At 44.6% G+C, this 23,097-nt stretch overlaps 1 protein-coding gene across 5 annotated transcripts in view; it reads right to left on the minus strand.

Moving 5' to 3' along the window:
• Positions 1–23,097, minus strand: part of ESYT2 (extended synaptotagmin 2) — an 80,831-nt gene that overhangs the window by 16,900 nt on the left and 40,834 nt on the right. For 2 of the 5 annotated variants that reach the window (XR_007121588.1, XM_047695626.1), the window contains exons 7-15: positions 20,052–20,107; positions 14,589–14,709; positions 11,456–11,632; positions 10,413–10,495; positions 8,692–8,740; positions 7,505–7,594; positions 6,950–7,045; positions 5,007–5,108; positions 1,241–1,303 (exon numbers count right to left, since the gene is read on the minus strand). Coding sequence is in view for 4 of the 5 variants with exons in the window: in XM_047695626.1 (XP_047551582.1) it covers positions 1,241–1,303; positions 5,007–5,108; positions 6,950–7,045; positions 7,505–7,594; positions 8,692–8,740; positions 10,413–10,495; positions 11,456–11,632; positions 14,589–14,709; positions 20,052–20,107 (837 nt within the window). In the remaining variant the exon portion in view is untranslated. The remainder of the gene's footprint in view (positions 1–1,240; positions 1,304–5,006; positions 5,109–6,949; positions 7,046–7,504; positions 7,595–8,691; positions 8,741–10,412; positions 10,496–11,455; positions 11,633–14,588; positions 14,710–20,051; positions 20,108–23,097) is intronic. The other 3 variants (XM_047695628.1, XM_047695627.1, XM_047695629.1) reach the window with 3 other exon arrangements.

Consider the following 23,097-nt stretch of genomic DNA (forward strand, 5'->3'; position numbering starts at 1 on the left):
TGGTTTTCATGTCTAAAAAATGGACATGATACCAAAAAGGCCTTGTCGTTAGGTTTAAATTAAATGTCATAATAATTAATCGCTACACTGAGCTCTTGTACACACATGATCTTCTTAAGTCGATACTCCAAAAAAGATCCTGTCATGTCCAGTCTGTAAGTAACAGAGGACTGAACATCTCATTCTAGGTCACACTGGGGAGTGGGCCAGGCCGGGCCAGGCTGCAGTTCAAACCCAGACAGTCTGGCTTAGAGCCTTCCCTCTAGCCATGATGTCTTGCTGGTCAGGGACCCTTAGATACCACAGAAACGGTGAGGAGAGACTGCTGATCTAGTTCCTTCCAGTGTTCTGGGAGTAGTTACTTCAACTTCTGTGCTAACTAGTACTGCAAAGGAGTAATTCCCTGCTAGGCCACACTTCATCTCAGGGTAGGTTAAGGGCTAAATAAATATTATGTCAGAAAGCAGACACGGTTTGTCCTCCTCACTTGTAAAGTTGAACTTATTTTCCTACATGAAGCAGATTAAAACCATTTCTGATTCCTTTGGATAGAGTTTTCTTAAAATAATTACATTTAATCCACCCCCTCCCCCAAATATTTAAGCCTAAATGTTCAAAGAAATCAGAGGAAAAATAATAGAACACTGTAACTCATTGAAAAGTTCACAATTTAGCCAGAAAATACACATTCATGTTGTTTTAGGGAGTGGAGCTTAGTTTTCAATATACCTCATTTGATGAAATTTAAAGCTTCTCGAAAGATCTGTCACCCAAACCCAGCAGCACCAGAAGCCATGAGGTCACCGACTCAGAAACGGCCCTAACTCAGCATATTGGAAGAGGTGATTTCCAAACGGATAGTCACAGTGACAAGGGAAGAATATCTAGAAATCATAATCTCGAAACTGGATAAGTTTTTAAACAGATCTTCTATTTCACCATGTTCACAAATTCAAATCCAATTAAAATGCAGATGACTTAAAACCATCTTAGACACGGCTGCCCAAGGCCAACAGGACAGACAGCTTAATGTTATCACGTTGGTACTTCATAAATGTCACCTTCAAAGTTAACAAATTCTTCTAACTACTAATTCTTGGGTAACAAAAAAAGCTCTAACTAGACAACTAATGACGACATTAGTAGGGTGGCAATTTATCAACAGACTCATGAGAGTGAAAAAGCATCATCTCTTTCAATATGTTTCAATTAACTTTTCAAAGGGAAGCTATTAGTTTACCTTTAAAGCTTTCTGAACTGCAGACTTCTTCAAGACATCAGGGTTAAATTCTAATGGGTTACTCTTTCAAGTCAGAAGAAAATGAATATACCAAGGGTTAATAAAACATGCAATGAGGAGTTTATGTAAGGTTAATGACACAAAAATTTATGAGAACAAGAACAAAAAAATCTTTAAATGAAAACCACCAACAAGAATGACACAAAAAACCAGTAAAACCCATTTTTAGCACATAAAATTCTTTATGTCCAAGATTCTACCTTAGAATAAACCTCTATAAATATCCAAACACATTTCTTCTAGGATTACTACGATCCTTTAGGATTACTGTTCTTTTTATACTCCCAGCCCTCTTGTCTTTAGGATTTGAAAAACCCAGGAGTGACACCTTAAGTATTTGCTATCTTTTACTTGAATAAACCCCTCAAATATCAACCATAAATACACTACAGGTTTTTCCTAAACTATAAAGGAATAGGCTGCACATGCCCAACTCGCTCTCAAATCAGATCATATACTAGCCTAGCAGATGCTACTTTACTTTCTTCAGGAATTTACCTTCTCTGTGCAAAACCACAGCCGGGGTGGGCCTTTTCCACTTTACTCCCACTCTCTCAGGCACCAAATGCAGAAGTGGTCACATCATTTCAAGAGTCTGTCCTGGCTTTAAAGTTCTATTATTATGGGTTTTATGTCCTACTTTTATTGATTAAAAAAAAAAATCATTACTTTCTTGCCTTCAAGAGGGCAAGACTGAGTTGTTTCACAAGCTCCTTCAAGGACTAACATTTAAGAGTAAAGATTTTATCATGTTAGTTGTAATTACCTTTATATGACAAACTGCTTTTTATTATGTTTTCATTAAACAGCAGATTTCATAATGAATAAAGATGGACAACTAGCTTCCCTGCCTCCTGTGGCCATGGCAGGGTGGGCCACGTGAGAAGATGAAAACGTTCGGCCAAAAGGAATTAATGTTACCTAAAGGCCAAATCATTGAGGCAGCCCATGGAGCTTTACAAACATGGGACCCACCAGATCAGCCTCTAGTAGGAACCTGGACAGGTGAGGCTGGGAACCACCGCCCTGAGGTGTGAGGCCTGACAATCTTCAGGTGTCATAAGAAGGCTTCCTGAAGCTCACTTTGGATAGATGTGATGTAGGCTAAGTGCACATATTACTCTAACATGCATCAGTGAAAGCAAAATGAAGAGAGAGGCCGTGGTGAGGGTCAGGGTGCCAGACAAGCACTGTGGATGTGGGAAGCTGCACCGGCTTGAAGGAGACACAGGCCAGGTCACACGGTGCACCAGGAGGAGCCACCGCGAGCCCTGGATGTGTATAGCACCTTCTACCCGCAGGCTGTCCGCCGTAATTCGAAGCAGTGACAGCTACCTGTACTGTTTTAAGACTTTTATTTTTCAGTAGTCTCCACACCCAGTGTGGGACTTTAACTCACAGCCCTGAGACCAACGGTCAAATGTGCTCCCAACTAAGCCAGCCAGGTGCCTCTGCTTTGTTTTTAAAGATTTTTAAGCGATGCCACCTGTGCTTTTTAAAAGTGAGATGGCACCAGCAGCATCAAACCCAATGGTTTTCACATTCTATAGTTAGCATTTTTATCTATAAAGTAGATGACAGTGTGAACACTCATCTCAGATAAACTCCATGGAGAGATTTATAACTTATAAACTTGAAGTGATAACGAGTTCACTTTAAACTAAGATGGACTAGACAGTTGAGTTCAAATTCCAGCTCTGCTACTGACTAGCTGCGGTCTTGGGTCTCTAACCTCCGTCCCTCACAGTCTCAGTCTCCTTACCTGAAAAGTGGTCCTGATGGCCTGAGACTGAAATGAGGCATCCAGGTAGAGTCCTTGGAAGGTACTCAGCACATGGATGCTATTGTGCAAGCCTCAGGTTGTAAAGATAGCCACTGGGAGCCAGAGAACACCTTCAGTGTTCCAGTTTCAAATTCAGCCCAAAATCTGATGATCAAGAGAAGGAAGGTAAAGTGTTGACAGTCTGTACTGTCAAGGGGCTGTTTCCAGTATGGGAGAAAGTCCTGCAATGCTAAGGTTTGCAGATGGCCTCACTGGTGGTCATGCATGCACAGGGTTGGAAATTCAGTGTTCTGAGTAGGTAGAAGCTAAGAGTCCATGGTGACTGGCATTTATTAGAAATACCAGTGGTCTCAGACTTTGAGGAAAACTGAAAACACATTTAACTTCACACTGAAAGCCAATGGGTCTAAAAAAGAAAACAGGCAATCAAATCTGTTCACATTTATTGTATAAAACATTTTGTTGATGCCTGTATTTGAATCATTAAGCAGTACTAGTATGTGATTTTGATAATGTGGGAAGAAAGCTGGTTTTGAAAACCCAGCAATGTCTTAGCTAAATATTATAAAGCAATTAAAAAATCCTGACATGAGATCAGAAATATTTCCTTTAAAAAGCAGTTACAGAATGAGAAAAAGTAATTCAGGAAGCTACTGTACACTAACAGGGTTTAAGCAGCAGAAGCACACTGCTGTCTACAGACAGCAGCTTACAGTATAGCCTACCACGACGAAATATTGCAAACAGAAGATCATTTTATGAAAAAGTGACAGAGAATGGTTGCTAATAGGCAACCATTTTGATCTCATTTTGACTTTTAAAATGCCTTTAACAGGAACACCATGGTTACTCATAGAGACCACGGTTACCCTTTCCTAACTATGTGACCCTCAACAGCTCACCAAACCCTTCAGGGTCTTGATTTCCCTCAGCTATAAAATGGGACAAAATACCTATTTTTCAAGTTTTGCCCCAATCTTCTTTTTCAAATAAGAATAATCTGAAAATGTACGTGGAAATAGAAATGGAAACTCTTCAAAAATGCAAAGCACTACTATTTGATTCAAAGGCCAAAGAACTTTAAGGATCTCACTAGTTATTGAATTAAATCAGTCTAGAAAGAGTAACTTTCTAGACTAACGATTAAGCCACTGGTGACCTTCTCTGACCTCAAAGCAGGTAAAAATCACTACCCGTTAAAAGCATTAAGAACAGTACCGGGAATCAAGGCCCCAGAGCAAGACCCTGGGAAACAGACATAATGAGATCAGAATCAACTTCCCAAATAAGGGTTAGAAATGCTCAATTATCCATGCCTGGAAATTCTTTAAGTTCCTTAATAGAAGCTGAATCACAAAGTCAATCTGTTTTTTCCTCCCTTAGGAGCTCTGGTGCACATGTGAGGTGAACTAAGATTCCGGGTTACAGGTGGACTGTCTTCACTGACTGTCCCTATGGGCACAGCTGGCACTGCCGGGAAAGCCATGTTCTAACACTTGTGTTTTGTCAGGGGGAAAAAGTAGATTTAAGGAAGTTTTTTGAAAGCTTGCAAGTAAGTATTTACATCTCACATTGAGATGAACTGCAAGAAAATCTGTTTTAATCATTATGGTTTCATCTTTTCCTCAGAAGAATTTTTGTCTTTATTTTTTACGGGCTGGTAGCAGCTTCGGAACGTAAGGCTTCTTCATGACTCACCAGGTCTGTTCATCTCATCGTCAGATGTAGTCACCAAAGTTGGTTACAGCAGTGCGACTTTTACAAAACGAGCACAAAAGAAACACACACACGGTAACTGAAATCATGCAAGAAAGAGAAAAACGCATGCCACACCATGCCACCCAGTCGATGGCATTAGAAGTTCAGCCCACATTCTAGCAGTCTCCATTAAAACAGAAGAAGAAAGAACACCGGAGAACTCACAAATAGTGCTCTATAGACTGAGGTAGTATTTTCACAAAACACTAGTCCCGACGCTCGCCTCTCTTTTAAGTATCCACACCCAAAGTTTCCCTCGTAGATACTCTTGGGAAAGTGGAAACAGGAGGAGAAAGCAGAGAAGGGTGGGTTGCAGTCAATGGGCGCACAGGCAGCACGAATACACAGGGCGCAGAGGCAGTCACAGCGCCCCTCAGAGCCGCGGGGGCCGGCGGGCAAACGCTCCCATCTCCAATGAACCCCAACCAGCAGTGGTTCTGCAAAGACCCTTTGCCCCCGACAGCCAGAGCACACTTCATGCACGAAGTGCCGTCTTAATAGAGTGAGAAATTCACTTCTGCTTCTGTTTGGTTCTGTGGTGTCATCTAAATCTCAGTTTAACACGACAAAATACACAGTGCGAAAGAGGCCCGGTTCCTTCTTGCCAATTCACTAATGCTATTCTTTGATCCTAAAATATACAACAAATTCACTTCCATCAGGGATGATATAAGGCTTGTTATATAACAAACATTACTGTGATTGAAAACAAAAAGTTCTACTGTATGAGAAATTCTGTAGGAAGGTAACAGAACAACTTTCCCCAAGTTGAAATTGTATCAGAAAAAGTAACAGAGTTCTTACTGGAAGACTGGCCAAAAGGTTAAGGTAACACTTTAAGAAAAAATAAGAATTTACGAAGTTAAAGTCAGTCAAGAAACCTTCACTGAAAGAAAGAGTACAATTATATGTAATTAAAGACAGTGTTCAACTTTATCTACCCAGCATTAAAAAAATGATCAATTCCCTTTTGTTAAAGGCTTTAAATAAAAGATAGAGATGCACAAAGTACCTTTATTTGCTTCTGCGCTAAGTGCAAATAAAGCAGCATTATAAAACCTTGAAAGGCACTAGGCAAACTAGGGTGTGTATTTCATGGGATAAAGGAAAGGGTCTCGCTGTGGTGAGGTGTGGCTAGGCACAGTCCAACGTGAGACACTCAGATGCAAACTATGAAGGGCAGGGAACACTTGGCTTCCTTGTGGGCCTCCAACAGGCAGATGCCAACAAGGGGAGGACACAGGGAGTCTACGCACAAATGCACCGGATGGGTGAGCATTTACTGTAATTCTGAGGGGGAAACAGCCTCTATCTCTGGTCTTTCTTCCCCCAAATGAAATAAAGAATGGCCATCTCTTGGGTAAGTGAACTGGCACTAAAAAAAAAAAAAAAAAAAAAAAAAAGAAAAAAGAGATCAAAACAATCTGTGTGTCTATAAGGATCACATTACAGTGGGTTTAAAGTATGGTGTGGAAGGTCACATCAGGCTTCATGTGAATGGAAATAGCACGATTTTTCCTCCCCACAGTTAGAGTCGTTACCTATAAAAGCTGTCCTGCCATTTTTTTCCAAGAGCAAGCCTGTGGAGAAGCCCGTGCTCTGGGCTGTCGGAGCCGATGTGACTGATCACCCCGCGCAGGGGCACCAGAGGCTCCGCTCAGCGGCGCTGCTCTCCCAGGCTGCCCTTCTGTCCTGCCGTGCTACAGCCAGGAAGGACTCTGGGCTTGTAGGGAGAGCTGCTTCGTTTTATTCCACGCCAAATAGAGATAATTTCCATCTTAGGTAACTCTATTTTAATAATTAGTGATTTTCTACCGAGTATCTCCTTCCCTAACTACCAGGCACATTCTTTTCTTATGTAATGGAGACTTCATAAAACATGCCAGAGTAAAAGTCATTCTGAACATCCTGGATAAACCCGTAAGATGTATAAACACAAACTGTAGTCATGAAGCAAATACACACCAGTCCCGCCCTCCCCTGTGCTGCTCTCCCGGTGCGAGTGAAGTGAAAACAGAGGAACGGTAACAGGTGACAGTGTGGCTGAATGCAGCAAGATCTGTTACCAGGAAAGGAGCACCTAAGGGAGCACCCGTGGCATTACTTACCGGAAGGTTCCTTGCTGAATCCAAATACAAGATCAGCAACGAGGAGGAAAGACCATCATTGGCTTGGTCTTTGTCAGCCCTGATGTCTGTTAGCACCTGTGAGGAAAGGACAAAATGCCTCAGCAGGTGTATTTCCACAAGAGTTCAGACTATTTCTACCTGATTAGGTCTGTGGTGCTCACGAAAGGAAGGAAGGTGGGGAAATAGTCCATCCACCCCTCGCGACACAGAGAGAATGAAGACCGTAGGTGTATTTTAATGACAAGAATCGGTACGAATCAATTAAATAAAGCATAGGTGATCGGTGGCTCCCCAAAGCCCTGTACTGTATTGAACACAAAATATGAAGAGCTCATAAAAACAGGCCTGTAAATCTTTCTTTTAAAAAAATTCCATTATCTTTAATTTACCCCTGATGTGACTGCAATGACTTACTGCACAAGAATGAAAATTACTGCTGTCATTTTTCTAAGCTAAGTAGCTACGCAACCTGAGGACACTAATCTTGGTTAGTTACGAGGGGCGGCTGTTGTCCCGGGAAACACTTCACGGCACCTTGTCGAGGTTTGAAGCATTTGGCATTAACGTGAGCCACTCCAGTTTCAAGTGCAGCTTTCCTCTGGGGACCTCGTCCAGGGTGAACCACTGAAGAAAGAATGTGAATGTTCACAAAAGTTCTCCTGAGCCAACCTTTCCAGTCAAGTAGTTTCCCCAAATGTCACAAGTTGCTCACTGTGAGGCACCGATAGTTCCTGGTTAATGCTGAAGGACTGAGTCCTGCCATATTTTGCTTCGCCCTTCGAATGAGCCGACAGCCCCAGAGGATGACAGGAGCAGGGGCTGGAACTTGCCCAGCACCTACTGCTGTCCAGGGGCTGGCTGAGTGCTTCCCTCATGTGGACCCCACCACGGTGGAGTCAATACCATCCTCACCCCTACCTTACACACAAGGATTCAAATGTCTTCCAGAACTGTCCAGTACTGCCAGGGTTCTATATGTGGACTTTAACAGAACTTACGGGCCAGGAGATGATTTAACATTGATCTTAAATACTGGATTTCCTTATCAAAAACGTTAACATGCTTGCCTTTATTCACCACTACGTACTACTAAGGAAAATAGCATACAGGTGTTTCAGCTTGAAAATTCAGCTTCGATTCATCGAAGATAATCCCCAAACAGTGTTAAGAGATTGCCCTGAGGAGTGTGTGAGAAGGAAAATGTGTTACTTTGAAGGCAGGGGATCTCAACACTTCCTTGGTTACTTCTGCCCTACTTATCCCAATTACACCCACCTTTTAGAAGCCACCTCAAAATCTTTTCTTAATACTTTCTATTCCGATAGCAATATCCTGCTCGAAGTGGTGTCTGCTTGCTGTCAATTCTCACTGCACACATAGGCAGCTTTCACGTGACAATTTCTCAACGACCGCACTGTGCCGGCTCTGGTATTAACTTTGTCTATCTTTAAAAAGTCCACTTTTCGGGAGCTTCTCACAGGCCTGTGCCTGGACTCCTGAAGGAGAGCACATGCCTGCCTGAAATAGTGGGTTTGTGCTCATACTCTTAGGAATTTCTACCATGCGGTGGGCACATAATACATACCATCTGATCGGGCTGTTAAACTTATTTCTTTTCTCTTTGCTATTACTAAAAGGCCTAAGTTTTCGGAACATCATGTGGGGGGACCAGTAGGTATGTCAGTGCTCATGAAATCGAATAATACTCAAAGAAAACTTACTTCATCTAAAAGGCGCTCCTTTTCAACTTCAATGAGATCAATCATAAGACTATAGAAATAACAACACAACCACTTTAGAACATAGAAACACACTTCTTACAACTGAAATAACCTTAAACATTAGTCTACAAAAAAGTACTCCGGAAATGTATCAAAATGCTACAGTTTATCAAGAAACAGATTTCTTCCAGAACGTTCCTCAGGCTTATCCCGAAACTATGAAAGGAAGTAAGGAAACAGTGAGGAAGTAAGGAGTGAGTCTCTGGGAGGTCAGGAGCTCTGTTTGGCAAAGCCAGGATCAAAGTTGTAAAAAATGTGGTTTTCCCACAATGCAGCTATTTATAACGCGCTGAGAACTTCTGAAAATATTCAGCCCTCTTGTCTGACATGGTCTCCCTCAGCGCTGCCGTCCCGTCACCACAGCTCAGTCATTCCTGTGCCCGTCCCGTCCTCACTCCACAGCTCTGGACTATCCCCACAGACATTTCTGGTTTGGCTATCTGACCCCTAAAAATCCTGCCCTACTGCAAAGCATGGAATTCCCTCCCGCAGAAGCCAGAGATGACGAGAATGGATGGCCGCACTCCCGTTTTCTCTCGCCGCTGCCCCTGCACCAGGTGAGGCCCTCACAGCTCTTTCCTGGTCTATCACCACAGTCCCCAGTCTCAGTCCCTGCCACTCTGAGCCACACAGTGGTTTTACTGGAACGCAAATCGGATCCATCACTGCCCTGCTTACAATTCTTCGGTCGCTCCTTGTTAATAAACCATCTCATGATGGATTCTGAAGTCACAGCATTAATACACAAGTTGTTTTTTTTTTTTTTTTGAAGAGGATTGGGAATCCACTTATCTTTTTTTTTTTTAAAGACTTTTATTTATTTATTTGACAGACAAAGATCACAAGTAGGCAGAGAGGCAGGCAGAGAGAGAGGAGGAAGCAGGCTCCCTGCCGAGCAGACAGCCCGATGCGGGGCTCGATCCCAGGACCCCGGGATCCTGACCTGAGCCGAAGGCAGAGGCTTTAACCCACTGAGCCCCCCAGGCGCCCCAATACACAAGTGATTCTTGATGAGGCCAAATCTGTCCAACATCATCTATCCCTGTATCTTTTTTGCCACAATAAATTCAGTTAAATAATAAAGATTAGGGTTAGATGTATTTTTTAAAAGCTCATGTTTTTCGGCTGTAGTGGTTGTTCAATTTAAGTGAACAAGTCAATATTTGCTTTTCCAATGTGTAGGCACACTGTAAATTACTATCCTCCCCTGCTCCCTAAATAACGCAACAAACAAAAAAAGCTTAAAAACTCCTTTTTCCAATCTAGAGCAAAGCCTACCTGGTGTGAAAGCAGCCAGCGGCGCCGGCATCTGGGGCCACACTCCACATGGAGCTTACAAGCACTTAAATGGGGGCAAGTACAACTATCAAAGTGAATTTAAAACTGTTTAGTTTTAATCAATTAATTTAAATAGCTACATGTGGCTAGTGGCTGCTGGGACAGACACAGATCTAGAAGTTTTCCTTCTTGTACTTAAATGTGAAACTTTATAGGAATAAAACATACTTTAAACAAGTCTAAGGTGAAATAAACGTTGTATCTAAGAGCCACTTAAAAATACACGTAACACATACACAGCCCATTTCTTGAAGCTACATTAGTTCTAAGCGTCACTACTCCAAAGAAAGAGCACCCAGTGCTGTCCTTCCCCAGAGGTTTACCTTCCTAGGAAGTCATCCTTGTCTGGGTCTTCATCGAAGAGCTCAATCTCTAGTTCCTGTCCAGGATGTTCATAGACTAGAGCCTGAAAAACAACGAGTGGTTATCTCACGCGGCTCCAAACGCGGCTGGAGTGAACAGCTCCCTGCTCTCCTGTGGCAAGGAGCCGGAATGCACGTACATCGTGTCACTGTCAAACCACACTCGCTTCGCCACGGCAGACCATTCTGAAACATCTGCCCACACGGTAACAGTCTACTGTTTCCAGTTATCTGAGATTAGACTCGCTGGGTCAAGTCCCACTGCTCCAGCACCCACAAACTAGGACAGGCTTGGGACATCTTTCCAGTCCTGAAGGGGCTCCAAGTGCTACTGGTGGGATACAGACAAGTGACCCATTCGCCAGCACCGAGAGAGAAGCCAGCGGGCAACAGGCTGGAATGGGAGGGTGGGATGCCAGTGCAGCTTAACTGCACGACTGTTCTGAAGAACAGTTCTGCAAAAACGTATCATTCCTTCCAGCATAATTTATGATGCAGCAATTCCACTCTGAGGAGCTCGTCTGGAGAAAACCTGGATCAAGTGAAGAAAGACACATTCACATCACAGTTAACAGCAGCGGTTCTAACGCTGAAACGAACAGCCAGTGTCTCTCTGGGTAAAGAAATGGCGGCATCTCTTCAGTGAACAGCAAGTACAAATCAGGTCCATGTGGACGGACATAGAGATGTCTAGATGCATTAAACGAGAAGTTATAAAACAGCACATAATTAATCTCATGTCTGTAAGTACTCACATATGTTAACCACAGAAATCACTCTGTCAATTATTTACTGTGATAGTTCATGTAATTAAAGTTTAACATTTATGTGTTCTTTATGTGTTGGCATGACAGGAAGTTGTGAGGTACGGACAGAAGGTACAATACTTTTAAAGATGGGAAATGAAAGAAAAATGACTCACACGGCCCTCTAAGCCAACCAGCTTAGCGGGAGTGGAACAGAATCTGGGGAGAAGCCAACGGACACCACTGGACACAGCTTACCTCGTACACCTCGTTCCACTTCGGACTCAGGCTCTCTTTGATGACCTTGCTTTGGAAGATCTGGTTGCCGACCCGAATAACTCCATAGGGGTCTGATTTTCCCTTGACGAGTCCCTTAAGGTAAGTATCTTTCCCCTGAAGATCCTGAGCTTCAATAAAATGTATCCTTAGAACACCCTAGAAAGGAGGAGCACACGCAGACTGTTCCCTGGCTCCTCTGACACACGTGGAACCACAGCGGTGTGCTCACTGTCCTAAGAACAGGGCAGACACGCAACAACCTCAAGAGGGAGGGGAGACCCTCTTCTTGTGCAGCGAGAAAGGAAGTAAACATGGACTGTGGGCAGCAGTGCAGAGGGAAAACCAAGGCAGGGCAGGACGACAGCGTCCAAGCACCACACTCTTCCTCAGGAGACCACACCAGGGAGGAGAGTGAGGGGTGAGGCCCAGAGTGACAGTGTGCTCCAGTTCTGTATGACAGTACCTGAGACCACCATTACAGAATGGTTCAGACGTGTCACTAACAAGCCCTTGACAGGCACTCATTACTCCAATTTCTAGAATAATCCTATGAAATACAGGCGACCTTGGAACAAAACGGGTTTGAACTGCATGGATCCACTTACATACAGATTTTTTTCAATACAGAACAGTACTATAAATGTATTTTCTCTTCCTTATAATTTTCTCAGTAACATTTTTTCCCTTCTAACTTATAGAATACAAAATATAGTATATAACATATAAAATATATGTTACTGGTTTATGTCACTGGTGTGGCATCTGGTCAACAGTAGGCTGTCAGTACTGAATTCTGGGGGAATCGAAAGTTAATACGCAGATGTTCTATTGTACAGGGGCCGGCGGCCCAACACATGTGGTCAACTGCAGTGTCATTAAATTTTCTTTATGGACAGGAAACCGAAACTTCGTTAATACATTCTACTCAGAGACTTTAAACAGTTTCCTTCTCCTAAAATGTTGTTTAACTGATAAAAAAAGTTCACTCACACTCTTTCAAGGAGAACAACGGCGGTCAAGTTAGCACTGGGCAGCATTCTCTACAAATCCTTTAAAAATCACTGGGCAATAGTCTTGACCCAACTGGCTAGGAAGATATGCATTTTTACAGATAAAAACACTTTTAAAAACTGAGAGCATTTCCTGCTTACAGGAAATGTGTCTGAAGTTTAGATAATCTGGCAACATCTAAGCAGTGCTGGCTTTTAAAGCACACGAGGTTAAGCAGGTTGGATCTGGGCAGGCTCAGGTGCTCCCCACGCTCAGAGAGTAGGAAGCGTACATGGCAAAGGTGCACGAGGTTTTCCACATGGAAGAGAATTCTTGTGTTCTCAGAGATGAAAATCGTTAAGTTCAGGAACAAAGACATGCCTTTCTCAGATGCACTGTCCCACTAAATCTGAAAGCCGACAACACAACTAGTTCAGGCACCAATCAGCTGGGGTGTTGGTACTTCTAAAAAGACTTAAGAAAGTCTTAACTTAACTTAAGAAAGTTTGGCATCTTGGATTTGTGCACCGAGACGGAGCTCAGCCAGACAGTAACAAGCACCAGGGAAAGCGGTCCACCTCTGCTGCACCAAGCCCGCCAGCACGCCAGTGAACCGGGACCAACTCAACATCTGTTTGGTGAAAGCAGCTGTCCCGTGCATGTCAGCGTCCCACTCATCTGCAGATGCCACACCACAGGGGTGGCTGCTCCACCTCCAGGGAGCACAGGTTCAGTGGGAAGCAGGACCCGGTGGGGAAAGCTGTGAAAACGAGTACAAGCCAGCCCCCTCTGGAACGGAGTGGGGAGGCCTTGCAGGGGCCGCGCTCGGGCTCCGCCCCTCCACCATCCCCTGCAGACCCGGCAGGAAGAGCGGCATCTCCCGGCGGATGCTGTTTGACTCTCCGGGCGGGAGGAGGGACGGTTCCCTCCTGGCCTGGCAACAGCTCAGCCAACAAGAAGCCCCTCCACTTCCCGGCTCCCAGTTCACACCAGCAGACTTTGAGCTCACAGCAGCCCCTCCTCCCAGCGCCCCCTCCTCTGTGGAGGGGCCTCCTCTCCTTCGCTCCGCAGAATCCCCTACGGTTCTGCCACAGCTTAACTGTCCCAGAATGCAATTCTCCGTTCCCGAAGAAACCCATTTCTGCTGGTGACGTAACTGGCAGTTTTATGTTTTTATTTTACTGGGGAGGGAGTGAAGGAGTGGGGGGAAGAGAGACAGAGAGAGGGAGGTAGGTGGGGCAGAGGGGGAGAATCTTAAGCAGGCTGCTCACCCAGTAAGGAGCCTGTAAGTGGGCTTCAACCCCATGAGCCGGAGGATCATGACCTAAGGTGAAATCCAGAGTCGGACGCTTCATGTACTGAGCTACCCAGGGACCCCTGGGGGTTTTAAGGTTAATAGCTCTCCCTAACCGTGAGGGCCCATCCAGTCCAAGCACCTCTTCTCTGACCAGTGGAGGCAGTTCTACATCCTTGACCAGCAGATTCTCAGTCTTTGGTTGACACTATATGGTTTACTCAAGTGAAGGGGACTCCAGTATCTGTGACCTAACTCTGTGTGCTAGGCATCACCCCCCATATACAGATGAAGAAACTGAGGTCCACTAATGCCAAGAAATAGCCCCAAAGCAAAGCTGTTGTTAGACCCCAGGGCTGTGACGGAGGTCCAGGCTCTACCCTTTCCATCCTGTCCGCGGCAGGTTCAACACCAGTACTGCTTCTGCCATGGAGCTTACAACGTGACTCGAGAGGTAACCACACTCACTGCTGAGAGGAAACCTGTGCTAGTCAGGACACAAAGTGCCCGCCACTTAGACTAAGCGGTTACATTCTGAGTGTGCAAGCAGCACATGCCTCCTGAGAACTCTGCCGCCACAGCGGTCCGTTAGGACTGGCAGTCCGATCTGCTCTAAGCACCTTGGACGTTCACGGGTGAGCTTTAAGAACGGCCCTGAAGCCTCTGTGACGCACACTGGCCAACGTCCTAAGGAGTGTGACAGGACAAACGACCACATCGAGATCCACGTGGCGAGGTCACCGGTAAGAGAACCATGAGAAGTCACAACATCCAAGGACGTGAGACGCGTCTCCGCATCCGAGTGCTGACGTGCTCAGGCACACTTACCTTTGGTATAGGAAACCGCAACTGAGCTATCTGGACTTCACTGACGAGAGGAACGGTGATCCGATTGGGAAGCACCAGGTAGTTTGATATTATGTCCAGGATGATTGTATCCGACAGACCACTATCAGGTGGGCAGGAAAAAGAACAAACCAACGGTCAGGCCTATCAACGCTCGTTACCGCTTTAACAGCAAACTTACCACAAACACGACACAGCACCCCACTTACAGGGTCGGAAGTGTCTGTCTTCTCGCAGACAGTATTTGGAACCGCAGTTCGATGCCTGCGCTGCAACACGGCCGCGCTATTATGCGGGATACATGGAGAGCGCTGCGGCGGGCAGCTGCAGACACCGGTAATACTCCGGCTACGTCTCCTAAATAACGTTTCATACGCTCCCGTGTGACTTCATCACGGACTTAGTATCAACCCAGACACGTTACTTGTTCGTCTTTTAGCATATTTCAGTCACAAAAGTGCAAAGAATACTATACAAACACCCACCACCCATTCCGTGTTTCTTACATTAAATTTCTCTCATTATTTTTGCACAGCTTCCAGTCGAGTAGAAGACTTTAGTTCATTCTCTCTTCACATTGTATTTATGTACTCGATACTGTAATAATTCTGAAATTCTATATAGTACTCACAGAGAACTCAGTAATATGAATAAAATTGTGGAGGATAAAGACACAAATGTACTTTTAATACATTTTTTCCTGTTCTGTGAGGTAAATGTGAGAACTAAGTAACATGTATGGGACAACGTTTTTGAAGGCATAAATGAAAATTCACTGCTGTGGAAGAACAGTTTTAACTGGAACTGGGAAGTTTTAAGAGAATCTTACTTCTTGCCAGTTATTTCTCAGATGTTAAAATTGTTAACAGATATATGTAAAGTAATTGTATGTATAAAAATACCCACCAGGACAGTGAAAAGTCACCACCATTCAGTAGAGCTGAACATTCACTCTAAGCTGGGTACCCAAATGCGACGACAAGGGAAGGGGTCTTACCTTAGGACTTTCCAGTCCAAGATGAAAAAAAGACCCAAAAACCCACAACCCCACAGATAATACAGCCCTATTTATGAGTATGTCAGTGACTTGGACACTAACACTCTAGAGACAGAGAGAGTTCCAGCTGCCAGACACTGAAGATAATGTTCATGAGGAGTGACGTGAGCTGGTGCTTCGGTTTTAAGAGCAAGCATATTCTCACTCTGCCACTCCCCTTCACCCACAAATACTGGTTTTGTTTATACTAAAAAATCTGCTGGAACAGAAAGCACTTTGGTGACGATATGCTTTTAGGAAGTCCTTACCTGCTGTGTAGGCCGACCACCTCACCACCCACCCAGCCAAGCAGACGGAGAGGTCCGACACCCAAGAAAGCAGCAGAAGGCCCACCTTGGTGCCTCATCGCTGCTCAACTTTCGAACATACTGTGTACACCCTCAGCCTCCCCCTGAGTTACCAGAGCTGCAGTGCTGCCCCTAATCGTTCCCTGGGGCAACCCTGGTTGCTGTCATGGTCTAAATGGCTCTTGGGTCCAGTCCTTTTTGTCCTTCGGCACTGCCTGCTTATCACCTTACTTGTGTTTCTACCGTAATTCCCAACCCTTCTTGTACTTTCGCCACTCAGTTTAGGGTTCTTCACTGAAACACGCAGGGACAGCCAAAACGGAGGGTCAAGTGCAGTAATCTGGGTATTACTGTTACTTTGTAATACTTTCCGATTCGTTTATTACCAGTGAGTACAGCCCGTACATGTTCACTTTGTAATGCCTGAGGCAAGACTTGGTAGGCTCACAGTTACCGAATACTTTTATGACGTAAGCCCTGCCGTAGCTGTGATCTGACAGGAAGTCTTTGAGTGGGAAAGCACAGCTCAAGTTTTATGTTATATAGTTTATTACATGAAACTCACATAAAGTGTTACATAAGTTCTACATAATTCTGTATAAATTATATATATCCTATACAAATATATAATTTTATTTAAAAGGGATGTTTTTTTTTTTTTAAAGATTTTATTTATTTATTTGACAGAGAGAAATCACAAGTAAGCAGAGAGGCAGGCAGAGAGAGAGGAGGAAGCAGGCTCCCCGCTGAGCAGAAAGCCCGATGCGGGGCTCGAACCCAGGACCTGGGATCATGACCTGAGCCGAAGGCAGCGGCTTAACCCACTGAGCCACCCAGGCGCCCCTAAAAGGGATGTTTTTATAGATGCCTTTTACACACAGCTTTGTTTGCGACTGGTGCGTATTTCTAATATACATGACTATGTATTTTTAATGATACATAGAATTCTCTACTAAATATATCTTATATACTATATGTACAGAACTCTATATATAAAATGCTTAAAGCTATTACTATATAAAAGAACCTGTCATCATCATTAGACATTAGATAAAATCTAGTATTCACGTATCTCCACATATACAGACATATGTATGTAAGTACATATATTCCCCTTTTACTTTCTTTTGTATTTTTATTTTTTAATAGGCTCTATGCCCAACATGGGGCTTGAACCAAAAACCCTAGATCAAGAGTTGTATGCTCTACTGGCTGAGCCACCCAGGCGCCCCCCTTATGTCTCTTTTGAATGAATGATCGGCAACCAATTCCCCCAGCAGGAGGCTTGCCAAAGGCAGCAGACGCCCCTCACCCTGTGAGGAACTAGTGCAATGCTATTTACAGGGTAGCTGCTTGACAAGCCTGTGTTTATTTTAGTCCTCCCGTTATATAAAAGGAGGAAAGTAGAACACATTTAAAAAAAAAAGATTCATTTATTTTAGAGATTGTGGTGGGGAGAGGGGGAGAGAGTCCTCCAGCAGGCTCCCCACTGAGCACGAAGCCTGACGCAGGGCTCAATCCCAGGACCCTAAGATCATGCCCCAAGCTGAAGCCAAGAGTCGGCCGCCTAACCAACTGAGCCGCCCAGCTGTCCCACACACATTCTCCACCCCACATGGCAACAGGAATCTGTTGTTCTGCTGGCTAACCAGCATCTGCTCCCACAGACCGACGTACTGGTGGAAGTTTTTTCTTCGGTTCTCTCACATCCCTGCCCTCGTCCCCCCGGTTCCTCCTCTAGGGGTGGGCAGGAGACCCAAGCGTGATCATGAGATCACAGGCCTGGTCCAAGGATGGGTGGACCAACAGAAGTCAGCCCTGCAACTCTGGCTGGAACTAGCAGAAGAAGGTTCTTTCAAAAAACAAGAAGAAGAAGAAGAAGGAGGAGGAGGAGGAGGAGGAGGAGGAGGAGGAGGAGGAGGAGGAGGAGGTTCTTTTCAGACTGAAGTTGCTACGCACGAAGACTGGAAGCTGCTACGTCACGGCAAGGGCGGGCCTGACAACAAACCCACACAGGGAAAAGCAGGGTCAAGAGTGAGAGTGCGAGCCCTCAGGCCATCAACTGAACACCAACGCCTGCCTGTGCCTGACTGCACCCCGACAGTGCTCCAGATGGCTCTGGGAACGAGCCACAGGAATGGGAGCTCCATTCACATCCATGCCATGGCACTAAGAACAGTGATGGGCTGGCTCATAGCAGGCACAATACCTATTTGTTGGATAAATGAATAAATTTTATTTGACAGAGATCACAAGTAGGCAGAGAGAGAGAGAGAGAGAGGGAAGCAGGCTCCCTGCTGAGCAGAGAACCCGATGGGGGGCTCGATCCCAGGACCCTGAGACCACGACCTGAGCCGAAGGCAGAGGCTTAACCCACTGAGCCCCCCAGGCTCCCCTCATTTACTTTTTTAAAGTTTATTTATCTAAGCAATCTCCCCACTCGTTGCGGGTCTTGAATCCAAGACCAAGAGTCGCACACTCCTCCCACTGAGACAGCCACACCCCCGTTTGTGTATTCACTTTTCTACTTTAGGCCACTCACACTGGGCTGCTGCTTGCCACCAAGTGTCCTAATGAACACTTAACAATTCTGTAAGCTGTCCTTTCCGTGTAAAGCTCTTTTAAAGATAACAGAACTTTCAGTATCATTAAACCACAGTACCTAAAAAAGATTTGGTTAGGACTATGCCTCACCTTATTAAAGTCCTTAATTTTCCCTGATAATCAAACAACATAAAGTTCTTTCTAATGGCCAGTGTAGGGGTATACACACACACACACAGGAATAGAAAAAAACAGACCAATTTAATTTCTGAGCTATTTTAGAAAAAAAAAAAAAAAAATCCAGATTAGGGAAGTTATCTACTAGGAACATGTGTAACTGTATTTCAACCTTCAACTACAAGTGTATGTAGCAAAGGCAGGTTCCAGAATACCCTGCTGGACAGCAGCTAAGAGGTCCGTCGCCAACAGTCACCTCCCATCAGTGGAGACAGATGGCTGTGACCTGAGGAAGACTCCGCTTTTCCTTATAGGAGGGATGTGCCACTCACGGTGTCAAAGGCTTACTACAGGCCTGTCTCTTCAGGATTTAGATGCGAGAGTGCGAAGTGACTCCCAGTGACGTGAGGCAGAAACCCCAGGTTTCTCAGCTCTCGCACCCAGACCCTGGGGTGACCCTATACATTCCTAAGTCCAATACCTATATCAGCCCCTCTGTGGAGCATGGGAGATATGGGAGTCAGTAGCACAACCTGAAAAGAACCCAAAGGGCTAGTTTTTTTTTTTTTTTTAATTTTTTAAACACTGTTATTTTCTTTTTCTAAAGATTTATTTATTTATTTATTTGACAGAGAGAGAGAGAGAGAGAGAGAGAGAGATAGATAGATAGATCACAAGTAGGGAGAGAGGCAGGCAGAGAGAGAGGGGGAAGCAGGCTCCCCGCTGAGTAGAGAGCCTATGCGGGGCTCCATCCCAGAACCCTGGGATCATGGCCTGAGCCAAAGGCAGAGGCTTAACCCACTGAGCCACCCAGGTGCCTCCAAAGGGCTAGTTCTGAAATATATATTCATTTTTAAAGTTTTATTTTTCTGAGAAAATAAGAAAAACCAAACTTAAAAATTAACTTGCAGAATATTAAAAGGCTGCTACTTTTCTAAAACACCAAAGCTTGAGGCAACTGGCTGGCTCAGTCGGTAGAGCATGTGACTCTTGATTTCAGGGTCATGAGTTCAAGCACCACACTGGGCATGGAGACTACTTAAAAAAAAGCCTATTAAAAAAAAAAAATTACAAAGTTAGAAAGAAAACACCAAAGCTGGAAAAATGCTTCATGATGAATGAAAGGTAAAATGAAGGGTAAGTGACCCGCCTAATACCCTCACCCACTCTACTTCTGCTCACGTGGTCCCAGGATCTCAGATGCAGTTAAGAAAATGGAGCCCAGCCAGTCTCCCCACCTGAGGCACACGTGAGAGCCTGCTGAGGCAGGGATTCTACCTGGTAGACACCGGCCTTACCCATTCTGAGTCGTTTTCATGACACTACAAATGCACATTACACCATCAACAAGCTAACCATAGGACATGACAACATACTTACTTTAATCCAGGGATATCGAGAAGATTAGTCAGTCCTGTCCAGTTAATTTCTATAAGCTGTTTTAAAAAAAGGGCAAAAATATTAAGTTTCCAAATTATTTCCAATTATTAAATCAAATCATACAGGTTTCTTTATAAGCAAAATGCATTAGTTCATAATATTGTCTTGCTTTTCACTGGAAAATATCAAATTCATTGTCCTTTGTTCATAAATGGAGAACTCTTTTTCTGTGGTGTTTTTGATAGTATCCATTTCCTCTGGTAAAATAAAATAATTTATATACCTTTCCTATTGATGGACACTTAGATTAACTGAATGCAAACCAGCATTCAAAAGTGAAAGTTTTGGTCAAAGATGTATGTTTATTTATTTATTTTTTTAAATTTCTCACAGATTCTTACTTTGGGGGTGCCTGGGTGGCTCAGTCAGGTGAGTATCTTACTTTGGCTCAGGTCATGATCTCAGAGTCCTGGGATCGAACCCTGTGTTGGTTGGTGGGAGTGTCCCTGCTCAGTGGGTGGTCTGCTTGTCCCTCTCCCTCTGCCCCAGGTGCCCCGCCCCTGCTTGTGCTTTTTATTTTGAAGTTTTGTGTATTTTTTTAAAATTTATTCATCTGATTCAGAGAGATACAGAGAGACAGCATGAGCAGGGGGAGAGGCAGAGGGAGAAGCAGACTCCCCACTGAGCTGGGAGTCCGACATGGGGCTTGATCCCAAGACCCTGGGATCATGACCCCAGCCAAAGGCAGACACCTAACCATTTGAGCTACCCAGGTGCTCCTCTCTCTCTCAAATAAAAAAAATATTTAAAAGTAAAAAAAGTTTTTTATTATATTTTTTAAAGAGTTTATCTATTTGAGAGAGTGCATGCCTCTGTGTATGAGGGGGGAGAGGGAGAGAATGAATCTGAAGCAGACTCTGGGCTGAGCCCAGAGCCCAATGTGGGGCTCAATCCGATCCCACGACCCTGATATCATGACCTGAGCCGAAATCAAGAGTAACATGTTAAACTGACTGAGCCACCCAGGTGCCCCTAAAGATTTTTAATTTTTTAAAGTAATCTCTACACTTGACATGGGGCTCGAACCCACAGCTATGAGATCAAGAGTCGCATGCCCCACTGAATGAGCCAGCCAGGCACCTCTTATATGTTTATTTTTTATGTTCACAGATGCTACCCAATTGCCCCCCAAAATAATCTCCTGCACTGATTTATATATATTCCCACCCTAAATATATTAAATGTCCTTTCTTTATACTTCCCCCCACCAAAACACAGAGTAAAAATCAGTCTGGTAGGTTAAAAATGGGACTTTATCCCTGTCTCAATTTACATTTTCCTGGCATCTGTGGAACATGTTCTATCTACTCAGTCAACATCTGCATTTTATTTGCTCAATTTTCTAGTGGGTATTTGGGTATTTACTTAGAATAATTCCTACATAGTTGGCTAATATAAGATTCCATTTAGTGGATGCAGACAGGTTAAAAAAAAAAAAAAGCTTGATTGGAAAAACTGCTTTCTTATCAAAGTGCATATTATACATAATAAAATTATCTGTGCTTTATATTTGTAGAAGAAATGCTGCGTGACACTGCATGATCTCAATCACCCACACAGTCGCAGGAATGAAACTGCTCAAATCCCCTGGGAAGTGTATAGTTATGAATAAACACAAACTGGAAAGTTAAGATTCTTTTGGATAGGCCAAAACTAAAAAAAATTTTTTTTTAAGGAAGTCCTAAAAGATTAAGATTTTTCAGAAAAAGAGAAAGGAAGTATAAATTTATTGCAAATATCAGTGCAAACTCCTATTGGTGCCCCCCCCGCCCCGCCAACCCAACAGGTGTAGAAGCAACGGCAATCTGGGGCAACCAGGGCCGGCCAGCACGCTGACCATGATCTCTGAACACATCTTCCAAGGGACTATGAAGAAACAGATAGTCCAGGACTGGGGCAAACACTGTTAAGATAGCCTGGGGGGTCTTACTGAATCAGAAAGCTCGGGAAACACTCAGAGTGAATGAGAGGACCTATCAAGGTGGGTCCCCTGGAAAGGACTTGAACTAGGGATGATCCGCTTATTCTCACGACCCTGGTCAAAGTGAGGAGACACAGTTAAAGACTACCCAAGTTCAGAGAAACCAAACACCAGGGAGGCAGGAACAGGGTTCAGCTGGGTTTGAGAAGAGATGCAAATGCAAAAAAGAAGCTCCCAGGGAAGGGACTTGTTGGAAGCCCTGAAGGAGCTGGCCTGTCCCTGAGCAAGGGGAGGCGGGGACAGAGAGAGTCCAGAGCCATGGAGGGGTGAGAACAGGGACAGAGACCTATGTGTGAGCCAGTGTGTGAGAGAGTATGTGTGAGGGCAAGTGTACGAAAGTGAGCACGTGTGAGAATGAACCAGAGAACGATGTGTAAGAGGAGGATGTGTGAGAATGAACGCGGGAAAATGAGCGTGGAGCGTCAATACACGTGAGAATGAGTGTGCCTGAGAACAACTGTGAGTGTGACAGCACACGTGAGAATGAGCACGTGTGCGAGGGTTAGAAAGTGAGCACACAGAGGGGAAGCCACAAGAGGGCTGGGAGCAAGGCAGTGCTTGAGAAAAGCAACTAAGATTAGTGTCCTGTCACCACCCCAACTACTGCACTGGGACCACTGAGATCTCTGGGAAAAACTCAAGAGACAGACATTTCCCAACCTCCTCTCCAGCTGCTGCAGCTCTCCCGGGAGAGATGGAATCCGCAGTGGTCCACTTCCACTGGAACACCATGCATCCGTGTATTTCATGAAAGCCACGGACACACCTGCTCCTCTCTGCTTGTCCCTGAACACACGGCCTGATGGGTGCTGAGAAACGTGTGCTCAGCTGTTTATTTCAGCGTTCACTCCGTGCCAGGAGTTCCAGGTGCGCCGAACTGTACGGTACAGACCATGAGTCACCTGGGAAGTCTGCTAAAAATACAGACCAGTGGAGAGGCACCTGGGTGGCTCAGTTGCTTAGGTGACTGCCTTTGGCTCAGATCATGATCCCAGGGGCCTGGGA

Source organism: Lutra lutra, chromosome 11, assembly GCF_902655055.1.
Source record: "Lutra lutra chromosome 11, mLutLut1.2, whole genome shotgun sequence".
NCBI classification, from domain to species: domain Eukaryota; kingdom Metazoa; phylum Chordata; class Mammalia; order Carnivora; family Mustelidae; genus Lutra; species Lutra lutra.